Source organism: Trichosurus vulpecula, chromosome 4 (assembly GCF_011100635.1).
Source record: "Trichosurus vulpecula isolate mTriVul1 chromosome 4, mTriVul1.pri, whole genome shotgun sequence".
Lineage (NCBI taxonomy): Eukaryota > Metazoa > Chordata > Mammalia > Diprotodontia > Phalangeridae > Trichosurus > Trichosurus vulpecula.
The window spans coordinates 390920091-390945499 of record NC_050576.1 but is presented as its reverse complement, the minus strand read 5'-3'; the positions used below and the strand labels follow the sequence as shown (position 1 = coordinate 390945499).

At 37.6% G+C, this 25409-nt stretch overlaps 1 protein-coding gene across 5 annotated transcripts in view; it reads right to left on the bottom strand.

The window, feature by feature from the left end:
• Positions 1–25409, bottom strand: part of MCF2L (MCF.2 cell line derived transforming sequence like) — a 382905-nt gene that overhangs the window by 102748 nt on the left and 254748 nt on the right. For all 5 annotated transcript variants that reach the window (XM_036753319.1, XM_036753316.1, XM_036753315.1 and 2 more), the window contains one exon: positions 12052–12166. In XM_036753319.1, coding sequence (XP_036609214.1) covers positions 12052–12166 — 115 coding nt within the window. The remainder of the gene's footprint in view (positions 1–12051; positions 12167–25409) is intronic.

Here is a 25409-nt window from a genome sequence, read left to right as displayed (position 1 = left end):
ACAAAACAAAAAAAGAATAATGTAGGAGGCAGCACCTGAACAAAGCTTTCAAAGAAGCCAGGGATTAGATTTGAAGAGAAAAGGGAAGGGAGGTATACTTTTCCCCAAAAGCATAGGTAGGAGGTAGCTTTGGGTGTCTCTTCTCAGAGCTGATAGAGGAACCAGGGGAGATGGGGAGGTATATAATATATTGCTAACACATACAAAGCTCAGTTTTACCTCCACAACATCTTCTCTCCTTTCTGCTCAAATGGTTACCACTATGGCCAAGGACCTCCAAACCCCTTGTCTGGAATATTCTAATGGTCTCCCCACCTCAAGTCTCTCCCCTAACCAATGCATCTTAACATACAGGTGCCAAAGGGATTTTTCTCAAGTGTAGATCTGATCATATTTCTCCAGAGGTTCCCTATTGCCTCTAAGATGAAATATAAATTTCTCTGTTCGGCTTTTAAAGCCTTTCACAACATGGCTCTAACATCCTTTTCCAATTGTACATGTTTATTCCCTTTCCTGTACTGTGTGGTCCAGCCAAACTTGTTCTTTTGCCGTTCCTCACACATTTGACATTCCATTTCCTACCTCAGTGTCTTTGTTGTTCCGCATGTTTGGAAAGTACTCCCTCTTCACCTCGGTCTCTTAGAATCTCCTTTCCTGAAAAATGCTTACATGAAACCTTCCATGATCTTGTCCAACTGTTAGTGCCTTTCCCTTCTAAAAATGTATTTCGCATTTACTTTCTCTGTATTTTGTATATACTTAGTTATGTGCGCGTTGTCTCATTTGATAGAATGTAAGCTTCCTGAGGGCACGAACCCTTTCCCTTTTGTAACTGTATCTCCAGCACCTAGCACAGTTCCTGGAATTTAACAAATGCTTATTGGTAAATTAATTGATCTTTAGTATAATCCTAGAAAGTAGATATTCTTAGGCACATGGTTTTATCCGCCTGCATTTTATAGACAAGAAAACTGAGACTTGGAGAAGTTAAGTGACTTAACAGTGTCACACAGTTAATCTCTAAATATATACATATGTATATACACACAGACACACATATACATACATTTTCTATATAATATATGCATATGCATGCATACACACATATACATGTATGCATACACACACACGGATATATAGGCATGTGTATGCACATGTATATATACACACATATATACACATACATATGTATGCACAGACATATACATACACAAACATACATATACCTATATCTATCTGTGTATGTGGATGGATGGAGGAAATTGAATCCAGGCCTTCCTCACTCCAAGTTCAGTGTTCTATTCTCTTCATGGTCTCAGGTCCAGAGACAGAAGTTAAAGTTGCATTTCTCAGCTAAGACCTTATAAGTTCCCTCTTCTTAAAACTGCTTCTCCTTCATTCCTCTTTGCCCCTCTCTTCTCAACTCTGACTCCTATCCTTTTTACTGAGCAACTGAGAATCTTCCCATTATGTGGCTGTAGGGAGTAGAGGGGCCCAAAGTAGGGGATTTGTATATTTTCCTGGTTCATGATATGGTTTGTGTTGACAAACACAGGCTTGGGGAAGATATCCTGTGATGCAGACAGACTTGGGGGACTACAGAAGAGAAGCCTGCCTCAGACCCTGGTATTAGGGACCAGTTTCAGGAAAGGTGAGACACCAGAAGAATTGCCAACTGAATACAGAATAAGAGTTAGAACTCTACTAACAATGGAAAAGACTTAGCAAAAGAAGGGCAACTAGGAGAATGAATCAAAAGAAAAGTCGGACTACCAGTTGGTCCACAGCACCAAAATTGCCCCTTAATAACTTTTGTAATCCGTAAACTTTATCCCCTCTCTGTGCTATGTTAATATCCTTTATCCCTCCTTTCTATTTTTCTCCTGTACTGATTTGTAGTAAATTTCATTTTTAAAACTTGCTTTAGTTGACCTCATAGGGTCATTGACTTAGAAGTGGAATGAATCTTAGAGGTCACCTAATCCAAACCATATCGATTTAAAAATATATCTTTTAAAATTTTATTACTAAGAGCCAGCGGATTCCCTAGAAAATATTAGTTAATTAAGTTACGTGAACTGTACTCAGGGTTTTCACAGGTGAACTTCAATATATTTAATTTCATATTCATATTAAAATTATTTTACTGTACAGGTGTGCTAAATTTTAAGACTATCCTATATACAAAACACTCAATTTATAATAGGATCAATTAAGGAGAGATTATTTATATTACATAAAGGTCTGCAAGTTACAGGAAGATTCACCACAATATTCTTTTAAATATCCAGGTCTCCAGGATATTTTAAATTATTTGGTTGACAAAAACTCAATATGCATGCCTTCGAGAAATCTGTGTTAAAAAAAAGGTAAGCTTATACTACAAACGCCCTTGTTTAATAAATAAGGAAACCAAGCCCCATTAAGGTAAATTGGTGGGTCCAAGGTCACATAGGTAAGCATCAGAGATAGGATTTAAACCCAGGTTCTCTGACATAAGAGGTGATGCTTACCTTTTATACCATGATACTTTCAAAGGGGATCATGCTGCTGTTAGGGAGCAGGGAAGAGAGAAGGAAGAAGGAAACTCTGTGTTCTTCCCCTGAATGGGAACTGTCTAGCTGCTTATTAAGGAACCCAGGAAGATTAGAGGAAATGATGGGTTTGAGGAACCCAGCAGATGGCATCATTAACCTAGCTCTTGAGGTTTTGCTGACACAAGAAAGAGTTCTCATCCTTGCAGGCAGTGGGGAGCCAAGAGGAAGCAGTGGGGAGCTGAGAGGAAGCAGTGGCTTCTTCCTCTCCAGGCCTGGCATGAGGTACCGCCGTGTTTTTTTCTTCCCTGTTCTATACACTGAAACCAAGGAATATCTGTCATTTTGGGGGGTATATTCTCAAGCAGACTAAAATGGGACTTGTTCAAGGGACTAAAAATGTATTTATTGAAAAAAATCTCAGGTCCCCTTTATCCCCTAGATAAATGCCAGGATCTGATGATAGATGGTCCTCAAAGTTCAGAATGGCTAAAGTGAAATTTGTTTATAATTTATATAATTATATGACATATAAATATACAATTTATTTCAGTGGGAAGTCCTGCAGGTAAGTTCTTCCCACAAGAAAATCACCTTCACCCATTTCCCCAATAAAAGGAGTAAATATTTAGGTGTTTTCCAACATAGAGAGAGAAGACAGTATATGGAGTAAGGAGGAAAGGATGGGAAGACACAAGATCAGAAGTGGAAAGAATGCTTAGAAGTTGAATAGTATATCTTATTATTCCCCTTTTAAGCGATGGTATTTATGTACACTATCCTTCTGGACTCCAGTCAGAATTTCCTTAGAATAGTATTAAGACCTAGAGGCACTAAAGGCTCTTTGTTGCCATTGTTCAGGCATTTTAGTCATGCCTGACTCTCTGACCTCATCTGGTGTTTTCCTGGCAAAGATACTGGAGTGGTTTGCTATTTCCTTCTCCAGCTACTTCTACAGATGAGGAAACTGAGGCAAACAGGGTGAAGTGACTTGCCCAGGATCACACAGTAAATGTCTGAGGCCAGATTTTAAGTCAGACCAGCACTCTATCCACTGCACCATCTAGCCCTCCTTGATTACCCTGCTCTGCTTGGCCAAACATTCTATAACTTTTCATTTCCAGTAAGATTTCTCAGAGGTAATTCAGGGTAATACAGAGTCAGCTGCCATCACTTTTTAAAGTATCTTGTTTATCATTTGCAAAATTGCTACAATAGCACATATATCGTAGGTTTGAGGAGATAATGTATGTAAAGCACTATGCGAACCAGCATAAATATTAGATGATGACCATGATGATCTGAGTTCCTTGCTTCCTACACTCGATCTTCCATCTGTGGCCATTTTCACTAGCTGTTCCCTGTGCACAGAATTCTCTCCATTCTCATCTCTGCCTCCCGGCTCCCTTGGCATCCTTCAAATCTCAGTTAATATCCCACACCTTTGCAAGAAGCCTATCTCAATCTTGCTGGGATTTTCTGAGATTTTCTCCAGTTTATTTTACTGAGTGTGTGTGTGTTTCTGGTCCCTATGATTTCACTGGTGCAGGGAGTTACCAGTGGGGGACTCCCTCTGCCAGTTCAGATAAATATTTGCCCTACAATTTATATTCTTGAAAAGTTGCCTTTAGGGACAGCTAGGTGGTGCAGTGAGTAGAGCACTGGCCCTCGAGTCAGGAGGGCCTGAGTTCAAATCTGGCCTCAAACACTTGACACACTTACTAGCTGTGCGACCCTGGCCAAGTCACTTAACCCTAATTGCCCTGCCTTTCCCCCTCAAAAAAAAGTTGCCTTTGACATTAGGAGGTTCTAAGGTCTCCTAATCAGTATGTGAATGTATCTAGTATATGTATCTGTCCAATATATGGATGGATCTTCCTAACTTTGAGTCCAGTTCTCTCTGTTCACTCTGCCACAGCAACACTTCCAAATTCATTTTATTTCCTCATTATTCAATAAGTAAATATTGAATGCCTATTATTTTAGGAGATGTAAAGACACACAGATGAATTGTCCTTGCCCTCAAGAAACTTAGCATGGAGAAAGGGAGATGAAACATACAGGGAAAAGAACAAATGAAATTCAGTCAATTGTTTTTCCATTGTGTCTGTCTTTGTGACTCCATTTGGGGTTTTCCTGTCAAAGATACTGGAGTGATTTGTCTTTCCTTCTCCAGTTCATTTGACAGATGAGGAAACTGAGGCAAACTGGGTTAATTGATTTGTGCAGGGTCATGCCAGCTAATACATGTCTGAGGCTGGATGTGAACTCAGGTAAGTATTCCTGACTCCAGGTTGGGCACTCTAACCACTGTGCCACCTAGCTGTCCTAAACAAGTGAAAAAGCATTTATTATGCAGATACTATTTGCCAAGCACTGTACTCAATAATTACCATACATTTGACTAAAATTGCATATACATTTACATATGTACCACAGTATTCATCTGATTAAAAACCTCATACCATCTGCCTCTTTAATTCTATTTAATCTTTCCTAATTACCTTGCAGCTGCTAATCAGAAGTAATGTTTTAAATATGTACTCTTATCATTTGCATGTGATTACAGAAGTAGGAATGCTAAAATTAGCACACACCATTCATTTTTAATGGTTGAAATACATTCTTTGTAAAGAACGAAAAACTTGGGAAAAGTGGTTTATAATTGATGCTTACATTATAAAGAATGTACATTGAATCTTTGATTTTTAAATAAACATGTATTTTGTTTCATTGACTATACATTTTTGTTTCAAGTGTTTCCTTTTTCTTTTCAATGGAAAAGGAATTGTGGAGAAAAGGGTATAGTGATAGGGTTGGAGAGAGAGAGAGACAGAGAGAGAGAGAGAGAGAGAGAGAGAGAGAGAGAGAGAGAGAGAGAGAGAGAGAGAGAGAGAGAGAGAGAGACACAATTTTAAATACAGTTTTTAAAAGACATGCAGTCTCCATTCTACCTTGGATGCAAGGCTTTCCCAGCCATCTTTTGGATTAGGGCATTCATCTGATCTCCTGATTATTTGAAGAATAATAGTACTTTCCTTGAAAGAAAAATAAAATCTCCAAGTATAATGATGCTTAAGATGACCTACTTCCCACCTGATGGTTTCTGTATGAAATTCTTTTCAAGTGGCTACATGTCAACCTCATTTAGGGTGGTAACGTGTGTAGTAAATAGCTAACCTAAGATAAAGATTCAAATTTTGCCTCTGACAGAGACTGGCAAAATGACCCTCAGCAATTAACTTCTCAGTGATATCCAGAAAAAAAAGATCAAAGAGGAAAAGGACCAGTATGAACAAAAAAAATTCATAGTAGCTCCTTTTGTCATAGTAAAGAACCACAAACAAAGGGGAAAGGTGCCCATGAAGGGAGACATGGCTTAACAAATTAATGGGATATTATTGTGCCACGAGAAACAAAGAAAGGGACAGTTTCAGAGAAATCTGAGAAGACTTGTATGAACTGATGCAGAGTGAAGGGAGCAGAACCTGAAAAACAAATTAGGCAATAACAATCGCATTGTAAAGAAAAACAACTGATCAAGATTAAAAAAAACCTCTGGTCAATGAAATGGTGAGCCCTGATTCCAAAAGATCAATGATAAAGAATGCTATTTATGTCCTAAAAAAGAGGTGATACATTCCAGGTATAGCATAGAATATGTATTTTCAAACATGGACAATGGGGGAATTTGTTTTACTTGACTAGACATTTGTTTCAAGGGTTTCCTTTTTCTTTTCGATGGGGAAGGAATTGGGGAGGAAAGGGGTTAGTGACAGGGATAGAAGCGGGGAGGAGAATGGAGAGAAAAACAAAGGAGTGAGGGGGAGAGAGAGAAAAAAAGGGAGAGGGAGAGAGAAGTGTCCCTAAGGCATTAACAAAATGCACAGAAGATTAAAGAAGGAAAACCAGAAGGAAGAAGACAAACAGGACAGTTTTGAACATTGGCTTTATGATATACTTAAAAGAAAAGCAAGTTTTAAATGCTATATATTTGCAGTTTTATGTATAATCCTTATTTTCTGTACTATTTTTATGTAGAAATGCTTATTTTATTTGGTTGAGATTTTTGAAAAAATATTTTTTAAAGTCTTTTAGTACAGACTTTTTTTAAACACAATAAGTTACAAAACAATTTCTGTTCTTCATTCGTATTGGGGATTCTCATCAAGAGTTCCCTACACCCATAACAAAACATATCCAGGCCTCTGATCCCTTAATCCCATTCCAAAAGGGTCATTTATTGTGTCCAACTGGCTACAAAAGTTACTCACACATATAAGCAGTCTAGGCTATGACAATTCTTTACACCAGGTGGCAGTGTACTTTGTTTCATCTCCATAAGTGAGGTGGAAATCCCAGATTCTACAACAACCTGGAAAACTCTTTTATCCCCCCCTCATTACAATAAGCCAAGTCCTCTGCTCCCCACTCTACCTTCTCTCTTTCTCTTATTGCTTTTTTCTTTACTAAATAGGAACAGAATAGTTTTGTGCAAGACAACATATCTAAGTGAACATTTCATATATCTCTACTTTCAAGGGAATGAAAGCTATTTACTCATCTGTCAAATCTTCAAACAGACCTTTACATTATTATTATTCCCCATAATTTATAGGGAGTGATTATAGGTATGTATCATACATCATACTATATCACATGTATCATACACACATACACAATTTCTTTTTTAATTTAACCAAAGATAAAACTGAACAAAATTTTTGATGAGAACATCAGGGAGGGGTGTTTATTATTTCATATAATGGAATCTCTGGCATCTTTCAAATGCATAGCATAAGTGCTACTTCCTACACAAAGTCTGTCCTATGCCACCCACTTCTTAGTCTAATGGGATTCCCCTGCTATGTTAATGATTCCCTCCCTTACAAGTAAGTGTGTATGTGTTTTGTATTTACTTTTCTGAGTACATGTTGTTTACCCTCCGTTAAACCTAAGATCCTTGAGAGCAGGAATGGTTTCACTGGTCTTTGTAAGCTGTCCCTAGCACAAAGACTAGTGCTGGCACAGAACAGACACTGAAAAAATGCTTGACAGATTAAAGGAGGAATGAGGTTCCCAGTGCTGTTTCTGCCTTCGGGTCAGTATAAAACCTGCCCATTTGGATTCATCTAGTCTCAGCTACTCTATTTGTAAATCCAGGTTGATACAATCAGCTCTCTCCCCCATCTGACACTATAGCCAGGTATGAAATGGAGAATCCCAAATCAGTTCTCCTTGGCTTAAACTACTACCTCAAGCTGGGGTAACATGGGAGTCTAGGTCAGCTGTGGAAAGGTCTGGAAGGGAAAATGTTGTGGGTCTCTGAACAACCATTTGGTAAGGGCAAAGGCACTCTATTGGAAATGTCAGGTTACATGAAACTGACAAATCGGTTTCCTTCACCTGGTGGTCCCTGCCCACTTGAAACTCCTAGAGTGAGATAGGGAGACAAAGGGGCAGAGGAGCTCTTTATGAGGAGGATGGAATCAAACTGTTTGAGAACTAGTGAGTTAGACTGAGTAAGGGTGATGAAAATGAAGCAAAAACCAAGCACAATTTTTTTGAGAAGTTTCATGTTTGTGTGTGTGTGTGTGTTTTTGTCTGATAATTTACATTTCTAGAAACATACTAAGAATCTGAATGGTTCCATCTATTTAAAAAAAGGGAGAAGATGTGTATAGCCAGAATGACATTCCCCCTCCCCAAAAGAAAGATATTGAAATATCTTTCTTATTCCATATCATCTTAATATCTCATACAGTTCAAAAAAGCAATGAAAACAATTTCGATGTGCTCCACACCCCTGGGAGGAATCCTGATGACTCTACCACTTCCTCCACAAGTAAAATGATTTGATGAAATGATGATGATTTTTTTGTTTTTTAAAGCACATCACACATTTTGCCATATGATGCATGTCTAGGTTCAGGGACTTGTTTCAAGCTGGGTTCCAAATAGAAAGGCTTTGATACTATAATAAACTATGAAAACCAGTTGGGGGCAAAGTGAAGCAACATGTAAGACCCCCAAAAGGGATCCACTGTAACAATGAGAGACTCTGAGACTATTTGGATTTCAGTCAATGGACACTGTGCAGAAGAACCCTATGCTAGATGCTCTCATTACAGAGAAGATTTTTTGTTTTAGAAGCCTTTCCCAAGTGGAAGAAACAGTGTTATCTCCCTTCTCTGACAGAAACAGACAGACAGCCATACACACACACACACACACACACACACACACACACACACACACACACACACAGAGAAAGACACAGAGAGACAGAGACACACACACAGACAAACACAGAGAGTATGTGGTTCTTAAAATCAAGTCTTGTCAGTTATTTATCAAGGTCAGCTGTTTCTTTCTCTGTAGTATGACTTAAATTTGCCTGATCATTTTTAAAACTAAAAAAAAATTCTGTATCCAAGATCTTCATGGTAACTTCATGCTCAGATACTATAACCTTCTTGCTGGGTTCATAGCCACCCAATGCTGCTTCAAAACGTCCTTTTCACAGTTTGGAGCTATGCTCAAAGGTCTATAAAATTGTGCATACCCTCTGATCCAGCACTCCTAGGTCTGTATTCCAAAAATATTTTTTAAAAAAGGAAAATGACCTATATGTACAAAAATATAGCAACTCTTTTTTGTGGTAGCAAAGAATTGGCAATTTAGAGGATTCCAATCAACTGGGAAATGGCTGACAAGTTGTGGCACATAATTGTAGTGGAATACTATTTGCTTTATAAGAAGTGACAAGAAGGAAGATTTCAGAAAAACTTGGAAAGACCTATATGAACTGATGCAAAGTGAGGTGAGCAAAACCAGGTAAACATTGTACACAGTAACAGCGATACTGTACAATGATCAACTGTGAATGACTGGGCTATTCTCCACAATGCAATGATCCAAGACAATTTCAAAGGACTCATGATGAAAAATGCTATCCACTTCCAAAGAAAGAACTGATGGGGTCTGAATGTAGATCAAGACATACTATTTTTCACTTTCTTCATCTGTGTGTGTGTGTGTGTAGTTTTTGCTCTGTGTTTTCTTTCACGACATGATTAAAATGTAAATGCTTTGCATGATCGCACTTGTATATAACCTATATTAAATTGCTTACCATCTCAGATGGGGAGAAAAGGAGAGAAAAAAGGAGGTAGAGAATTTAAAACTCAAATTTTTTTAAAAAGAAATGTTAAAAATTGTTTTTACATGTAATTGAGAACAAACATTATTCAAAAAAATGTTCTGCTCACCACTACCAAAGTTACCTTACCCGTTCATTAATATAATAATAATAAAGTAATATTGGTAACAATAATATTTATATAGTGCTTACTATGTGCCAGGCACTGTACTAAGTGCTTTAGAATTATTAGCTCATTAAATCCTCATAACAACCCTGGGAGCTAGGTAGGTGCTATTATCACCTCCATTTTACACATGAGGAAACTGAGGCAAACAGAAGTTAAGTGACTTGTCCAGGGTTACACAGGTAGGAAATGTCTGAGTCTGGATTTGAACTCAGGTCTTCCTGACTCCTGGCCTGGCGCTATCAATAATAAAGTCCACTACTCACATTCACTACTCTATAGGAATCCCATGGGCCTCTAGATCAAATTAGCATCAAAAGTCACCATTAATTCAATCCATTCTACATTTTCATTTCCATCTAATCATGCAGCCATAGTCCAGTTAAACTAGATTACATAGCGGACCTCATGTTCCAGCTTTACTTTTTAATCAGAGAGCCTTTGCTTAAACCATACCACATGGAAAGAAGAACATTTCTTCTTCTACTAACTAATCATACACCTCTCTTTTTCTGAATCAAGGTTTCTTAAATTAGAGTATGTGAACTTGGGGTACATTTGATAACTGGATCTTAATATAATTGATTTTCTTTGCAATCCTACATATTTTGTTCTATGAATTCAAAAACATTAATATGGGAAGGGGTCCTAAGGCTTTACCAGACCACCAAAGTAGTACATGATCTTTAAAAAAAGAATAAGAATCCCTGTTCTAAATTATATTTAAAAGCCCATTACCTTCATGAAGGTTTTCCTAATGTAAACACTTTGTCCCATTCCACAATCTGATTACTCATTCCTTGACCCCTCCCCCTCCTTTTCAAAGTACTTTGTAATCATTGTATTATCTATTTCTGTTGAGCGTTATGGTGTGTCCAAAGTTAAAATGTAGGTCATGTTTGCCAATGTGTACTCCAAGAAACCAACAAGGGACCTAAAACAGCACAGACCTCAATAAACTTGTTGTCTTAAGTAACTGATAGAAGCTGTTTTTGTTACTTCTTAGGACAGTGAGAAACTTGAAAGACTAACCTTCTTACTCAGTTTGCAACACCACAGAAAACAATAATCCTAGCTTGATTTTTTTTACTAAGATATAAAAATAAACCAACAAAAAGACAATGTTTTTCTTGTCACAGGGCAAAAACAAGTTTTACCCCAATTGTCTCAGTTTACTGTATGACAGACTACTGCTTCTCAGCAGGCAGTGACACCCAGCATCACAACCTGGTGAGCCACCTCCTGCTTAACTGGTTTGACAATTAAATGTATTCATGACAAAATTCTGAGCTGGAGAAAAGCAGAGAGGGTGGCCCTCCATGTTCTTCCACCCTTCTATTCCCCTAGGCAGGGACTGAGGGAAAACAGGCTGGGCTGGGGCTCACTCTCAGGAATAACAAAGCTGTATACAATTCAATCCCCATTCACTTGGACTGATAATCTCTTGAATATAAAATATGGTTTTCATCTTATTAAACTCACAATCCACATATCAGGCACCCACAGTAACCTCCATTTGCCTTTCAACTCAAATGTAAAAGGATCACAATTTTAGTATTCACATTCCTCCTTCTAATTTAAGCGCTCATCAACATTTTATGAAGGATGAAGGAGGCTGGGAAGTGTTTTTGTGGAAGGCAAGTAAGGTCATATCATCATGTGCTAAATCACTCAGGTAATATAAACTGTATGTGAAGCTGAAAAAAATGGGCACAGAAGCATGGCAGACCAGGCTATGGGAGGTGTTTGGAGGCATAGGAAAGAGAACACGACGAGCAGTTTGGGGAACCTTGGGCATAGCTTGACTTTACCACTCTGTGTATGGCACAGCTTACTGAAACTGTCCAAGGCTTGGTTTCTTTAAGTGTCAAATAGGATACACTTATGTTGGTAATCTGATGAGGGTGACATGAGAAATGAATGAGAGAATTCTTTGAAAAGAATAAAGTTCACCGCATGATACTGGAAGAGGTCATCATGTTCTTGTTTTAGAGATGAGGAAACTGAAGCCCAGAAAGATTGTGACATGTTCAAGGTCATACACATACACATAGGTATGAAGTGACAAAGCCAGGATTTGAACCAAGGTTCTCCAATTCTCGATCTATCAGGCTTTTCCCTGCACTATGCCAGTGGAACAGTCAACAGCAGGGCATTGACATTTTGGATTTTGAGCAATAAAAACCCACCTGGGAATGCTGGTCAGATAGGTCAAGACATTCTGAAACTCCTTCTCGGGAATTTCACTGAAAGCTGGATAATCTGGGAATGTGATGACTGGACATCCATCTTGCCCCCGTCCACCTAAAAATGAATTTAAAAAAAAAAAGTTAAAATAAATCCAGCTTATTCCAATTGAGCAACAATGATAAGACCAGAAAGTGTCTAGATACTTTTTTTTTTGAAGAAATAAGCAGCAACATATATATGCCTGTTTTGTTTTTTTTAAGGAACTGACCCCTTGAATTTCTCTTCTCATCGTGAAGACGTCCCTAGAATGAGGGATGGATTAGTCACTTCAGAATAGGTAAAGAGTTTCTCAGGTTTTACTGAGCCTTCTTTGTCTCCATTAGGAGTGATAATGGGTCATTTTGGGTGCATTTCTTTCCTGCATCTTGGCTATTTTTATTCTTATTTGGATATGAAAATAGAAATGCTGAAATGGCAGAGGAAGGAAAGCTATTACAGTTATCCCTCCCACGTTGGGACTTTCCCCATCATAGTTTCTATATATCTCAGGTTGGCATCAGAAATTAAATGGGAATTTTAGGGGAGTTTTGCTGAAGCTGCAGATGACAGGTGAAGGCCAACAGATGACATAGTTTAGAAACTCAGAAATGCACAAAATATATGTATAGTATGGTATAATATCAACATATTTTATCTTTTAATACCATAAATATACACCATTTCTTCTCTGGTATGAAGGAAGGGCCAACAAATTTTATGTGGATTTTCCAGATTGCAGGGGCACTGCACCTCTAAGTCCTGTGATGTGGAAGGGATAATTGTATATTATTCCCTGACTTCATTGCAATAAGAAGCATAGAGATGGAAGTGGAATCCACTCCCCTATTACCAAACAAAAATCTCACTTACACAAGATTCCCAGTGTGACAGCAAACCAAGAGATTGAGAAGTACTTTTCAAAAGGTGTCTTCTGCCCATCCCCTTCCCAGAACTAATATTCCTTTCAAGGGGTTCAGTATTTGGGTTTATGATGATGCTCTTCTCATCCTCCTCTAAAATGCTAATCTCAGACCTCTGCTTTCTCTAAAGGGACATCAGTGAAAAGAAAGCTATGGTAGGCTCTTCCAGTCTTTGAGTACAAGTCCAGCAAAGGGCAGAATGTCTGTAAGAGAGCAGCTTCCCTAAGTTCTGACAGGTCATTCACTGACTGCAAGGCTGACCACCAGGTGATAAATTACCCTGGACCTTACTTAGCAATACCCAAAGATCTATTAAAGGCACTTAAGAAGGGAGTCCCCCACTCCAATTGTGGGATAATGGGTCTGAACATCATCATAAACATCAAGTTAACCTTGAAGTTCACTAATGAGATTATCTGTTTATAAATGACAAAGTTAAAAAGTCCGAAATTTGAACTTTTAGGTGAAGCTATTTTCTTCTTCTACTTTTTCCTTTTAAAAATATTTTTATCCACTTCATTAAATATTTCCCAATTGCATGTAAAATTTCTTTAACATTCCTTTTTTAAAATCCTGAGTTCCAAATTCTCTCCCTCCCTTCTGCCCTTCCCCCATCCGTTAAGGCAAGAAATATGATATTGATTGTACATTGATTATACATGATGTGATTATACATGCAAAACATATTTCAATATTAGCCATGTTGCAATACATACTCATACTCAACTCATACTCATACTCATGCAAAAAAAAATACCCAAGAAAAATAGACAAAGTAAAAAATGTATTTTTTCAATCTGTACTCAGAGTTGAACAGTTCTCTCTCTCTGGAGGTGGACAGCATTTTTCATCATGTGTCCCTTGATATCAACTTGGATCATTGTATTGATCAGGGAGCTAAGTCTTCATATCATCCCAACAATATTGCTCTCACTGCCACATATTTTTCCTTAAGGAAACAATGAAAGCTATAATGTATCACAGTATTTCCAACTCTCTCTTAAAGCTCTTCACTTAAATCCTTTCCACAACGCCAATATATTCCCTATCTATTTGTACCTTCTGGTATCTCATTTCCCTCCCTTTCCCAATCAGCCATTCCTTATTTGAAAAAAGAGAGAAAAAAGTTCAGCAAAATTGACACAATAACCAAATACAACATTTTATGTAGTATTCCACAACTTTATTCCCCTCAACTCTTAACAGAAGGTAGAAAGAAATCAGTTTCCCTATGTGTAAAAATGAACAGATTACGTAGAATAGCTTCTAAGGTCTCTTTCGGCTCTAAAGCTATGAGAGGTGCGTTCTCAATAGCTTGTCTTTGGGATAAGCCTGGATAAATTCATATGCTTGATTTCATTAACACAGAATCTCAAGGCTGAAAGGAACTTCATTTGAGGCCAGTGAACAAGAAATACAAGAATTCCTTTTTTAACTCTCCAGTTACCACTTGAAAACAAACTTTCAATAAGAGGGAGCCCCTCTCAAGGCGGTACCCTCCAATTTGTGGCTAATACACTTGGGTCATCTGATATATACCCTAAGCTCTAGAACAGTGTATTTCAGAGATGAGATAGTTAGGATCTGACTGCCTAAGTTTCTCCAAGGGAAGTTGGCTCAAGAAAGGTAGGAGAGGCCATCAAAAAATGAACTTTGACACAAGCACAAATTATGCCAATGAGAAAGAAAAGGAGATGCTGTCTAAAAAGACTGATAAGGATGCACAAAAAAGTGACTGACCAACTAGTATTTCCAGATGACAGACACAGAAGATGTTAATATTTGGTTTAAGGTTTATAAAGCACTGTGCAAAGATTATCTCATTTGGAGCTCACAACAACCCTGGGAAGTAGATCTTATTATTAGCCTCACTTTACAGATGGGAAATTGAGGCAACTTGCCAAGCAAGTTAAGATTTTAACTCAGATGTTCCTGACTGTAAAAACAGCACTCTATCCTTTATAGCCCTTAACTGCAAGAAGGAAGATGGAAACAAGAAAAGAAGAAAAAAATAGTTGTTTTTATAAGAATACTAGGATGGCCAAGGTCCAGAACAAGTCCAAGGCTCCTTATTCCAGCTAAATTAGAAGAACTGTTTCCAATCTCTTCCTGACCTCACCTTCCCTTTGTATAAACAAGAGGGTCAAAGAGGCAGCATGGGACAGGCCTGCAACACTTCTGAGTGTGACCCAAACCAGTTTAAAATGTAATTGTGGAACATTTAACAAAATAAATAAAAATATAAAAAACCCATAAATAATACTACATTTTAAAAATTAAGTCATCATGCTGGTCACAGGGATCCTTATATACAGTTTGGTGGCCTGCATTTCTATTTGAGTTTGATGCCACTGGTATAAACCATCTCTCATGCTTGGGTCATACTTCTACACATCTGTGTCTGTTAATTTTGTTGTTCAGTTGTTTCCTTGTGTTTGAGTCTTCGGGACCCCATTTGGGGTTTTCTTGGCAGAGATCCTAGACTGGTTTGCCATTTCCTTCTCCGGCTCATTGTACAGATGAGGAAACTGAGACAAACACAGTGAAGTGACTTGCCCAGGGTCAGACAGCTAGTAAGTGTCTGAGGTCAGATCTGAACTCAGGTCTTCCTAACTCCAGGCCCAGCGTTCTATACATTGCACCACCTAGTGGGCCTCTGCCTGTTAATAGGATCACAGATTTAGAGCTGGATGGGATTGTTGAGGTCAACTTAGCACCTTCCACATTTTACATATGATTAAACTGATGCCCAAAGAGGTTAAGAGACTTGCCCTAAGATAACATGGAGAAAGCGTGGCAGGGCCAGAATTTGAACCCAGGTCCTCTGATTACAAATTCACAACTCTTTCTATTTTACCAGGCTGCATCTTTGTCTTCCTTCAAGGACTAGCTCAGATGCCAATTGCCCCATGAAAACTCTATGATCCTCCAGTTGAAACTGATCCTTCTTTTCTCATATTTTTATGGTATTTTGTCAAGTCCCCTCCCTTGCCCTGGTCACATTCTCCTTGCTACACCACTTATTCCTGTAAATATTTTATTCTCTGCCTCCCAAGCCACTAGATAATAAACCATGCTAGGCCAAGAACTATTATTTTTCATTATTATATTTCGATTACTTAGAACTGTGCTTGTGTATAATAAGTATTTAATGGATGTTTATTGAATTGAGTGATTTGCTCTAAATGTAAGTGCCTGAGCAGGGAAAAAAACATTATCATGTCAAATTGCCAATGGTTTCCACTGACCCTGGAGGAGGTGAGGAGGGGGAATTTTGGTGTTTTATCTTTTCTTACTTTGGTAGAATGTATTAATTTTGCATTCCTTTTCCCATCTCTCTGGCTTTTACAAACTGTCATGTCGAGGAAAAGAAAAACCATAGTTTAGTTTTGTGGTCACGTTTAGGAAAGGTAGTTTGTCTAACACAAATGATCAAGAACACAGCAGTAACCTCCTTGTTCTCTTCTTCAGAGACGGAGTTAAATAAGGTTGCCCAGTTAAAAATAGCTGCCTTTTCTATTTTGAGACACCAGGCCTTTAAAGGGGTAAAAACTTAGATCCTTAATCCTCCTTGTTAGTCCTGAGTACATTCTAAGTCTTTTCATCACGATCCAAAGACAACAAAAGTGAACAACAAACTCTGGTTCACCCAGAATCCAAACAAGTAAAGAGCTGAAATCAGATTGGGGAAGGAGGGTATTTTTTTTCCTACTCTTTCATAAGGAATGCAAATGGCCAATAAATGAGCTGATCTCAGGGACTGACTTAGAACAACCACTTGGAATTAACACTATAATAAGCTAGAAGGGAACTTTCATGAACCTCCTGATTATTCATGCCCTCCATCTTCCAAAGATAATTTATGGACTTATTTGGGTACCATGCGTTCGAGTGGAAAGGGCACAGAACTGGGCAATAAAAAACTGAGATTCAAATCCAGTTTTGCACTCACTGCCTATGTGATTTTAATCAAGTTACTTCCTCTCTCCAGATCTGAGTTTCTTCACCTGTAAAATGAGGGTAATATCTAAGGTACTTCTATTCACCCAGTAGAATATAAGCTCCTCGAGGGAGGGGGATGTTTTGAGGTTTGTCTTTGTATCTTTAGCACCCAGCACAATGCCTTGCACGTAGAAGGCATTTCTTAATGTTTATTGAATTGCACTGACCTAGATGACTCCCAAGGTGTAGAGGTAGAAAATAAAAGGAACCAGGATAAAACCTTGAGAGTTCTGAACACTTATTGAGTGAGAACAAAACGATGATCTAGTCCATGGATGGGGAATCTGTGGCCTTGAGATCACATGTGGCCCCCTAGGTCCTCAAGTACAGCCCTTTGACTGAGTCACTTCACTGTGAAGTTTGAATTCAGTCAAAGGGCCACACTTGAGGACCTAACAAGCCACATGTGGCCTCAAGGCTGCAGGTTCCCCACCCCTGATCCATCCTAAACACCTTTCTCATAATATCCAATCATGGGGCTTGTGTCCAATACAACCACGCCTACCTCATCCCCCAACATTCCCTACTCCCACTTCCCTCGTGAGCCAGGAGTTGGTTATTTCATACAGTTATAGCCTGATTGCTAGAAGATTCCCATAGCAAGAGCTGTACAGGCATAACTGAAAAAAATTCAGAACCAAATCCACTCTTCCCCTTCAGTTTACCCAGCCGTTGGTCTAAGAGGGGTTTGTCTTCCAGGGTAATGATGGATAGGTAAGTGCCCTAACTTCTGCCTTTTTGTTTTGATTGGTATAGAGTGAGTTACACAGGATGAGTAGATAAGCATGGGTTACAGCACATTTCAGATTTCATTTTCTCTTCCTTAAACCTGTTTCTCTTTCAAACTTCTCTATTCCTGTCAAATACAATACCATCCTTCCAGTTTCCCAGGTTCACAACGTAGTGTTATCTTCTTTGCTATTTTCAGCTCGTCACTCTTTTTTCATCTTGTTGTTTCTTCTTCCCCATCTCTACCATCTTTTCCCTCTTATCCACTCACATAGCCACTCCACTAATTTATGCCCACATCACCTCTCACCTAGAATATTGAAATAGCCTTCTGATTGGTCTCTGTACCTCATCTCTGCCCTCCATGATCCACCTACCAAGAGCTGCCAAAATGGTTTTAATAAAGCAGAGGCATGACTATGAGACTCTACTATTCAAAAAATTTGGATGGCTCCCTATTGATTCTAGAATCAAATATTGTTTAATCTTAATCTCATCCTCTTTAAAATGTCTATTTCTGTATAAGTTTTACAACACGCAGAACTATGCGCCCATGAGTAAATGTATATAATTTATAAATGAATATACAAGCACTGAGGTGAGGGCTCATTTTTTTAATTGGCAAGAGAATACAATCAGAAAAGCTTGGAGGTCATTTATATAGAATAATAATAATAGAAAATCTATCATTGTTCCTTTATCTCCCTCACTGGTAGCTGAGAATCAGTCATTCCAAGAGCTAAAGATTACAATTCCCTGGGAAGTTTTGACTGATCTGTGACAATCCAAGCTGAAGTAAGGATACGTCAATAAAACAAAAGTCCCTTTAGTTATAGTAATATAGTTTAGTAATAAAAAAGGGAAAAAATTTCAAAAAAAATTTCCATTCCTGCAGAGAAACTGAAGTGAGATGAGATATACAGATATAGCTATAAGACTGTATAATCATAGAAAGAAAATTAAGGAAATTTTCAAGTCAAATGTATATAAAATTATGATTTTATTTCTTTAAAGGCTTTTCCTTCAAGCTTTTCTGTGCTGTTTTCCCTTTCAATTTTCTTTGTCTTTGTATCTGTCTTTGGGCCAGTGGCTGGAAAAACCTAAAATGGCGAGTCTATGAGTTACAATACAATGTAAAAAATACTATAATAAAATTATGCTAAAATGTAGTAAAAGTCCATTTTTGACTAAAAGTCCATTTTGTAGAGATCCTAATTATAAATATTGCTTGCTATTATTAGATCTTTTTTCTAATATACCTATGCCTAGAAACTACATTTTCATAAACTTAAAAAAAACTTATAGAAAGCAAGAATCCATCTTTCTTTTTATATCCACAAACCTAACTATTAATACCTAAAAAAAAATAAAAAAACTCAACCCCACCACATTGTTTAAATATGGAAACAATTCTCTCGTTATTCATTTTCTTGAAAGAAAAGTATTTGCTGGATGCAGAATAATTAATCACTATGTATAAAAACTTGAATTAGTAATAGCCTCATGTCAGTATGAAAAAATGGGACATCATGAAGCTATTGTATTCTCCCACTGTATACTCTGCCAAGTAATGAATCACAATAAGAAAGGATTCTCTTATTTATGCAGAATTTTTGGTCGACCTGATTGATTTTTTATTATGTGTATTTTCAGATACCTTGGCTCTATTACCAATTGACCTGGTTCCTTAGCATCTAAGGTCATATGAAAGTCAGAAAAGTATAAAAAATTCTGAACGAGGCAAGTCCTTAAGCCAAGGAGACTTCGTGGAACAAGACAGGAAAAGAAACATGAAAGATTTTTCAATCCATTTAAAGGATTATGGAATATTGAGGTTGGAAGGGGCCTTAGAAGTTAGTTAAAGCTCTATAGATAGGTTACAATTATTCCTTCCACATTGCAGGGGTTAGGGCCCTAACTCTAACCCCCCCAACCCCACAATCTGGAAAATCCACATACAGTTTTTTGGCCCTCTCCTCATACCAGAGAAGAAGTCTGGATTATTATGCTATTAAAAGATAAAACATGCTGATATTATACAATACTATACATATGTTTTATGCATGTCTGAGTTTCTGAACTTTTTCTGTGTCATCTATTGGCATTCATGTGCCATCTGTGGCTTCCGCAAAACTCCCCCAAATTTCCCATTTAATTTCCTGTGGCAACCCACAATATATCAAAATCACTATGGGAAAAGTTACAATGTGAAAGGCATAGCTATACTGTTAAAAGGACAGGCTCCTTAACCTGTGGAAATAGAATCAATATGAAAGAGACAGTTGGGCTTCTGATTGCAGAGAATGAAGACTAGCTGGCACAGGCTTCCATATTTTTCCTCCCAGCTGTTGAAATTCCAATAGATAATCTTTGTTGTACACTACAAACCATAAAGTATAATATTAATGCTATCATTCTTACTATCATTTCCATAATTTATTATTATATGTTGAATTATTCTCCAACCAGAGTCTAAATGTAACACCTGTAACAGGTAACACTTTGAGACTTAATCATTGCATCCCTAATTGGAAAAGAAATGGTCAATATTCCTTATTCTGTCCTTCCTTGGAACACTGGTCCCCTTTTACCTGCACAAAATCTAAGTAATACTTCATCTGTATATTTGTCCATTTTATTTTGCAAATGAATCAAAGGCTCAAGGTGCTCTTGGGTGGTTATTTCAACAAGGACAGCAAAAGAACTCAGGAAAAATGCATAGCCTAGGGAGGCCATAGCAGGATTCTGCCTTTCCATGGCCCTTTTGTGGTCACAGCGTTCATTCTGCAATATTATTCATATAGCTAGAATACTTCTGATAGATCATGTGCCTTGGGCTTCTCTCTCCCAAGTGATCTTGTCAGTGGATGGTAGAAAGGCTTTAATAAGCAAATGACTTGCAGAGTTATGTATATTCTTGGTATAAATTGTAGCTTAGGGCTTCCTAAGGTTCTGGATTCCCAGGAACTGGGTCAACTCCTGGGGACTGATCCCAAGAGGATTGATTTCTCTCTTTGTTTCATTGCCTCACTTAGAATCACCCCAGGAAAATCTTTTAATATATTCATACTAACAGATCATGTCTAAATTTCCCCAGATGTGTGTGAATGGGCTCGCTAAATCCCTAACAAGCATCCAGGGTAGCATGTCTAAATCACATATAGGACAACCTGTATTTCACTGCAGAGAAAATGTAAAAGACACAACAGACTCACAGGAACCTATTGAGTGGAGAGAAAAAAATGTAAAACATTGTCAGTTTCCCTAGGAGGGAAACGAACTTAGGGTTTGTTGTTGGGGCAACCCTTTGAAATTCTGGTTAGGCCAACTCAATACCATCTTGTGGTGTAGTCTTCCCCAGAAGATGAGGTTACTTGGGGGGACTGAACAAGCAATCCCAATCCCTTTGAACCTGTATTGTCTGATTTACTTGTAGTAACAGTAGAAAGAGGCAAGGTCCAAGTCTCTTACACAGCCCTTTTGTAATGTGGCTTCAGGGGTCACTTTGGCAATCATCATCTTTCTCCAAGAAGCATATGGTTGAGGAAAAACTTACTTTTAGAAGGCTGGTGCCCAAACTGGAAAACTTAGGAACTCTCAAATTTGTCCTCTCTTGAGACAAGTAGGCATGTACATATCTACTTCTGCCATATGCTTCTTCAGGAAATCTTTCCGTCTCTAACTCCTACCATTTCTTGAGACAGGAAAGTCCACTTTCTCAATCTCTCCCCTACTTCTCAAGCTGCATGCAAGCAAATGCATATCTTATGTGCCTATGCCCCAAGGCAGCCATTTTGAGTCCTGAAGGATGAGACAGGTTACCTTCCAGATGGGACCAGACCTGCCCTGCTGTATCCTGGTCTATCTTCTAAAGGCTAAAAGGAAGTACAAGGGTACAGGCTAGTTTGTCAACTTCCTATTATAGCTCACAGGGAAACAGATACTCCTATAACTGTTTGTCTTCCTGAGTCTTAGCAAGTCAACTACCAAGTTTCCTGTGTCTTGTTAGCAAAGTGACAGTGGGCATCCTCATACTCCGTGACTAGATGACCCTCAACACACTTTCAAACCAAGACTCATGTCCAATAATCTTAATCATGTTCACTGGTGAAATCAAATTAATATAAGATCTCCCTGATATACTCACCCTTCCAATAATATTTACATTTGTGACTAGCACCTTTTGGACTTGATGCCAGAACTAACTTGTTTTGTGAAGAACTTATAGTGCCTAATAGAGGTTTTCGAAAATGGTCAAAGCAGTCTTCGCTGCAAGGATCAGAGAACCTAAGAACTTAAAGAAATGCTAGAAATTACCAAGCCAGATCCCCTCATCTTGTAAATGAAAACAATATGGTTCAGAGATCTTAAGCGATTTGCCCCAGGGTAAACAGATAGTAAAGGAAAAAAGATGGGCACTGAAGTCAGATTCTTAGCCTCCAGAATCTAATGCATTTTCCACTACAACACACTCTTTGGGTGAAGAGTCATGTCACAAGCCAAATGTTCTCTTCAAACAGCCTTGTTGGCATGCAAAATGAAGCATTTACTTTATAGTTTCTTTGCAAAGTTGATGTCGAACAATGCTAAAAGAACTCTTGAATAATTCTGAGATAATCCCTCCAAAGTTTCTGTCATTCTGATTTACAAAGCAGTAATTGTAGAGAATGTGGACCAAATTCCATGGCCTGAATGGCAGATGATATATAACTGAGAGTATAAGGGATGCTTTTTTCTTTTAACGCAAACAAGGATTCTGCTCTATCTTTTCCTTAAACTCCAACTTAAACTTCTACACCCAGATCCTATAGCTAAGGCAGAAAGCTTTAGTTCCATTCTCCTAACTACAAGGAGTTTTCCAACCATGCGACACATTCTACTGTCACCAAAAACACTGTTTTCTACAGATGTTCAAATTGTGTTTCACATTTATTAAAGTGATTTTTGTCCTCCTCAAAGCATCACATACACAGTCTGGGTAACAGAGAAGGTGATGAGTAGGGCAAATTTTAGACAAGACTTACAAGAGGCCATTTAGTCATAAGAATGATAATTATATACAACATGTGTATAGTCTTCTACAATTTACAATAACATTTCCCAACAATTCTTCCAAGTCCCATAATTTTTGGAGACTTAGGAAAGCTCATAAGAATGATAATTACATATCACTACTAGGTCTGTATCCCAAAGAGATAAAAAAAAGAGGAAAGGACCCACATGTATAAAAATATTTATAGCAGCTCTTTTCGTGGTGATGAAGAATTGGAAATTGAGAGAAGGCCCATCAATTGGGGAATGGCTGAACAAGTTGTGGCATATGACTTTGATGAAATATTACTGTGCTATAAGAAATGATAAGCAGGCAGATTTCAGAAAAATCTGGAAAGACTTATATGAACTGATGCAAAGTGAAGGGAGCAGAACCAGGAGAATATTGTACATAGTAACTGGATTATTGTATGCTGATCAACTGTGAATGACTTAGCTATTTCTCAGCAATACAATGATACAAGACAATTCCAAAGAATTCATGATGAAAAAATAGCATCTATCTCCAGAGAAAGAATTGGTAGAGTATGAATACAGATCAAAGCATACCATTTTTCACTTTCTGTATTTTTCCCCCTTTGAGTCTATGTTATCTTTCACAACATATGGTAATATATGTTGTAAGACTGAACATGCATAACCTATATAAAATTGCTTATTAACACATGGAGGGGAGAGGTGAGGGAAGGAAAGAAAAAAACAGACTCAAAATGTGTTAGAAAAAGTGAATGTTAAAAACTATCTTTATGTGAACAGGGGGTGGAGAATAAAATATTTTTTTAAAAAAGAATGGTAATTACATCCAACATGTGTATAGCCCTCTATAGTTTATATAAACGTCTCCCAAAAATTCTTCTAATGATATGTAAGGTAGGAAGTTTCAATCTAATTATCTACACTTTATACATAAGGAAGAGAAGTACTCCAATTTGCCTAAGGTTATACACCTAGTAAACTTTGAACTTACTAACATCACTGACTCCACAATCACTTCTTCCCACCATACCACAGCTGCTTTTTAATTTATTCTAATTTTAATAATGTTATTTTACAATATAATAATTTTATAATATTTTATAAATTATATATAATTTGTATATCATATAACATCAATTATAAATTATTTATAAATTATAATATTTTAAATATAATAATTTTTTAAAAATTTATTTCTTGTGACTCTAGGGGTATGTGCATAAAAAGAATGAACCAGCATTTCCCAGCCTAAACATCCAAATAATTGCTGTCTTACAAATTATGGAGAAATTACACCTTTCTGAAACTCAGATGGGGAACTTCACCACCTTTCATGGCAACCCAATCAATTCACTAGGCATTATGCTAGAGACCAAGACAGAGTTCCTTAACTTGGACAGGAAAAAATTTCATTTTAATTTCAATTTCATTGGTTTCCTTTGTAATCCTATGCTTTTTATACTATGCATTTAAAAAACCTTCTGAGAAGGGGCCCACAGGCTTTGCCAGAGTACCAGTGGAGTCCATGACACACTATAATAAAACAATCTGCCATAGAGATGAACCTTGTGGGGTGGTGGAATACATGCTAGGTTTCCAGTCAGAGGACCCAGGTTTGAACGCTGTTTCTAATACTTAGATCAACCACGTGACCTTGGGAAGCCATTGCTCCTACTTGACACCACATCTTTAAAATTAGAGGGTTGGACTAGATGACTTCTAATTTGTGTTAACATAGAGTTTAAGCAAGAATGCAAGACAGTCTCCACTATATACCGTTGGCTTGTTTTCTTGTGACTATAGGACATACGTTTGGAACAAAACTGAACAAGCATAAGGCAGCTACGTGACACAGTGGATAGAGTGCTTGGAGTCAGGAGGACCCGAGTTCAAGTCCAACTTCAGACACTTACAAGCTGTGGGACCTTGGGCTAATCACTTAACCTCTGTCTGCCTCAGTGTACTTAGCTATAAAATACAGATAATAACAGCACCTGCCTAGTAAGGTTATTGTGAGAATGAAATGAGATCATGTTTGTAAAGTGCTTTGCAAACTTTAAAGTATTGTATAAATAGTAGTTATTACAGCTATTGTTATTATAACAGCCAAATGTACCTAAATAGTGCTGTCTTACAAAGTAGTCAGCTAAGGAGAAGGTACTTAATTCTCATGGAGATCCCGTAGCTCAGCATTTTTTTTGTTTTTTCTTTATCTGATTTAATATTTAATTTTCCCCCCAATTACATGCAAAAACAATATTCATTCTTTTTTTTAATTTTGAGTTCAAAATTCTCTCCCTTCCTTCTTACCCTACCCCTCCATTTAGAAGGCAAGCAATTCGATATAGGTTATACATGTGCAAACATAGGTAAAACATAGGTCCTCCTTGAGAATAAAGGAAAAACAAGAAAAACAATTTCTGCATTAGTTACGTTGTGAAAGAAAACATATACAAAAAAAAATCCAAGAAAAATAAAGTAAAGAAAAAGTAAGCTTTGATCTGCATTCAGACTCTCTCAGTTCTTTCTCTGGAGATGGATAGCATTTTTCATCAAAAATACTTTGAAATTGTCTTGGATAAGTGTATTGCTGAGAACAGCTAAATCATTCACAGCTGATCATCATACGATATTGCTGT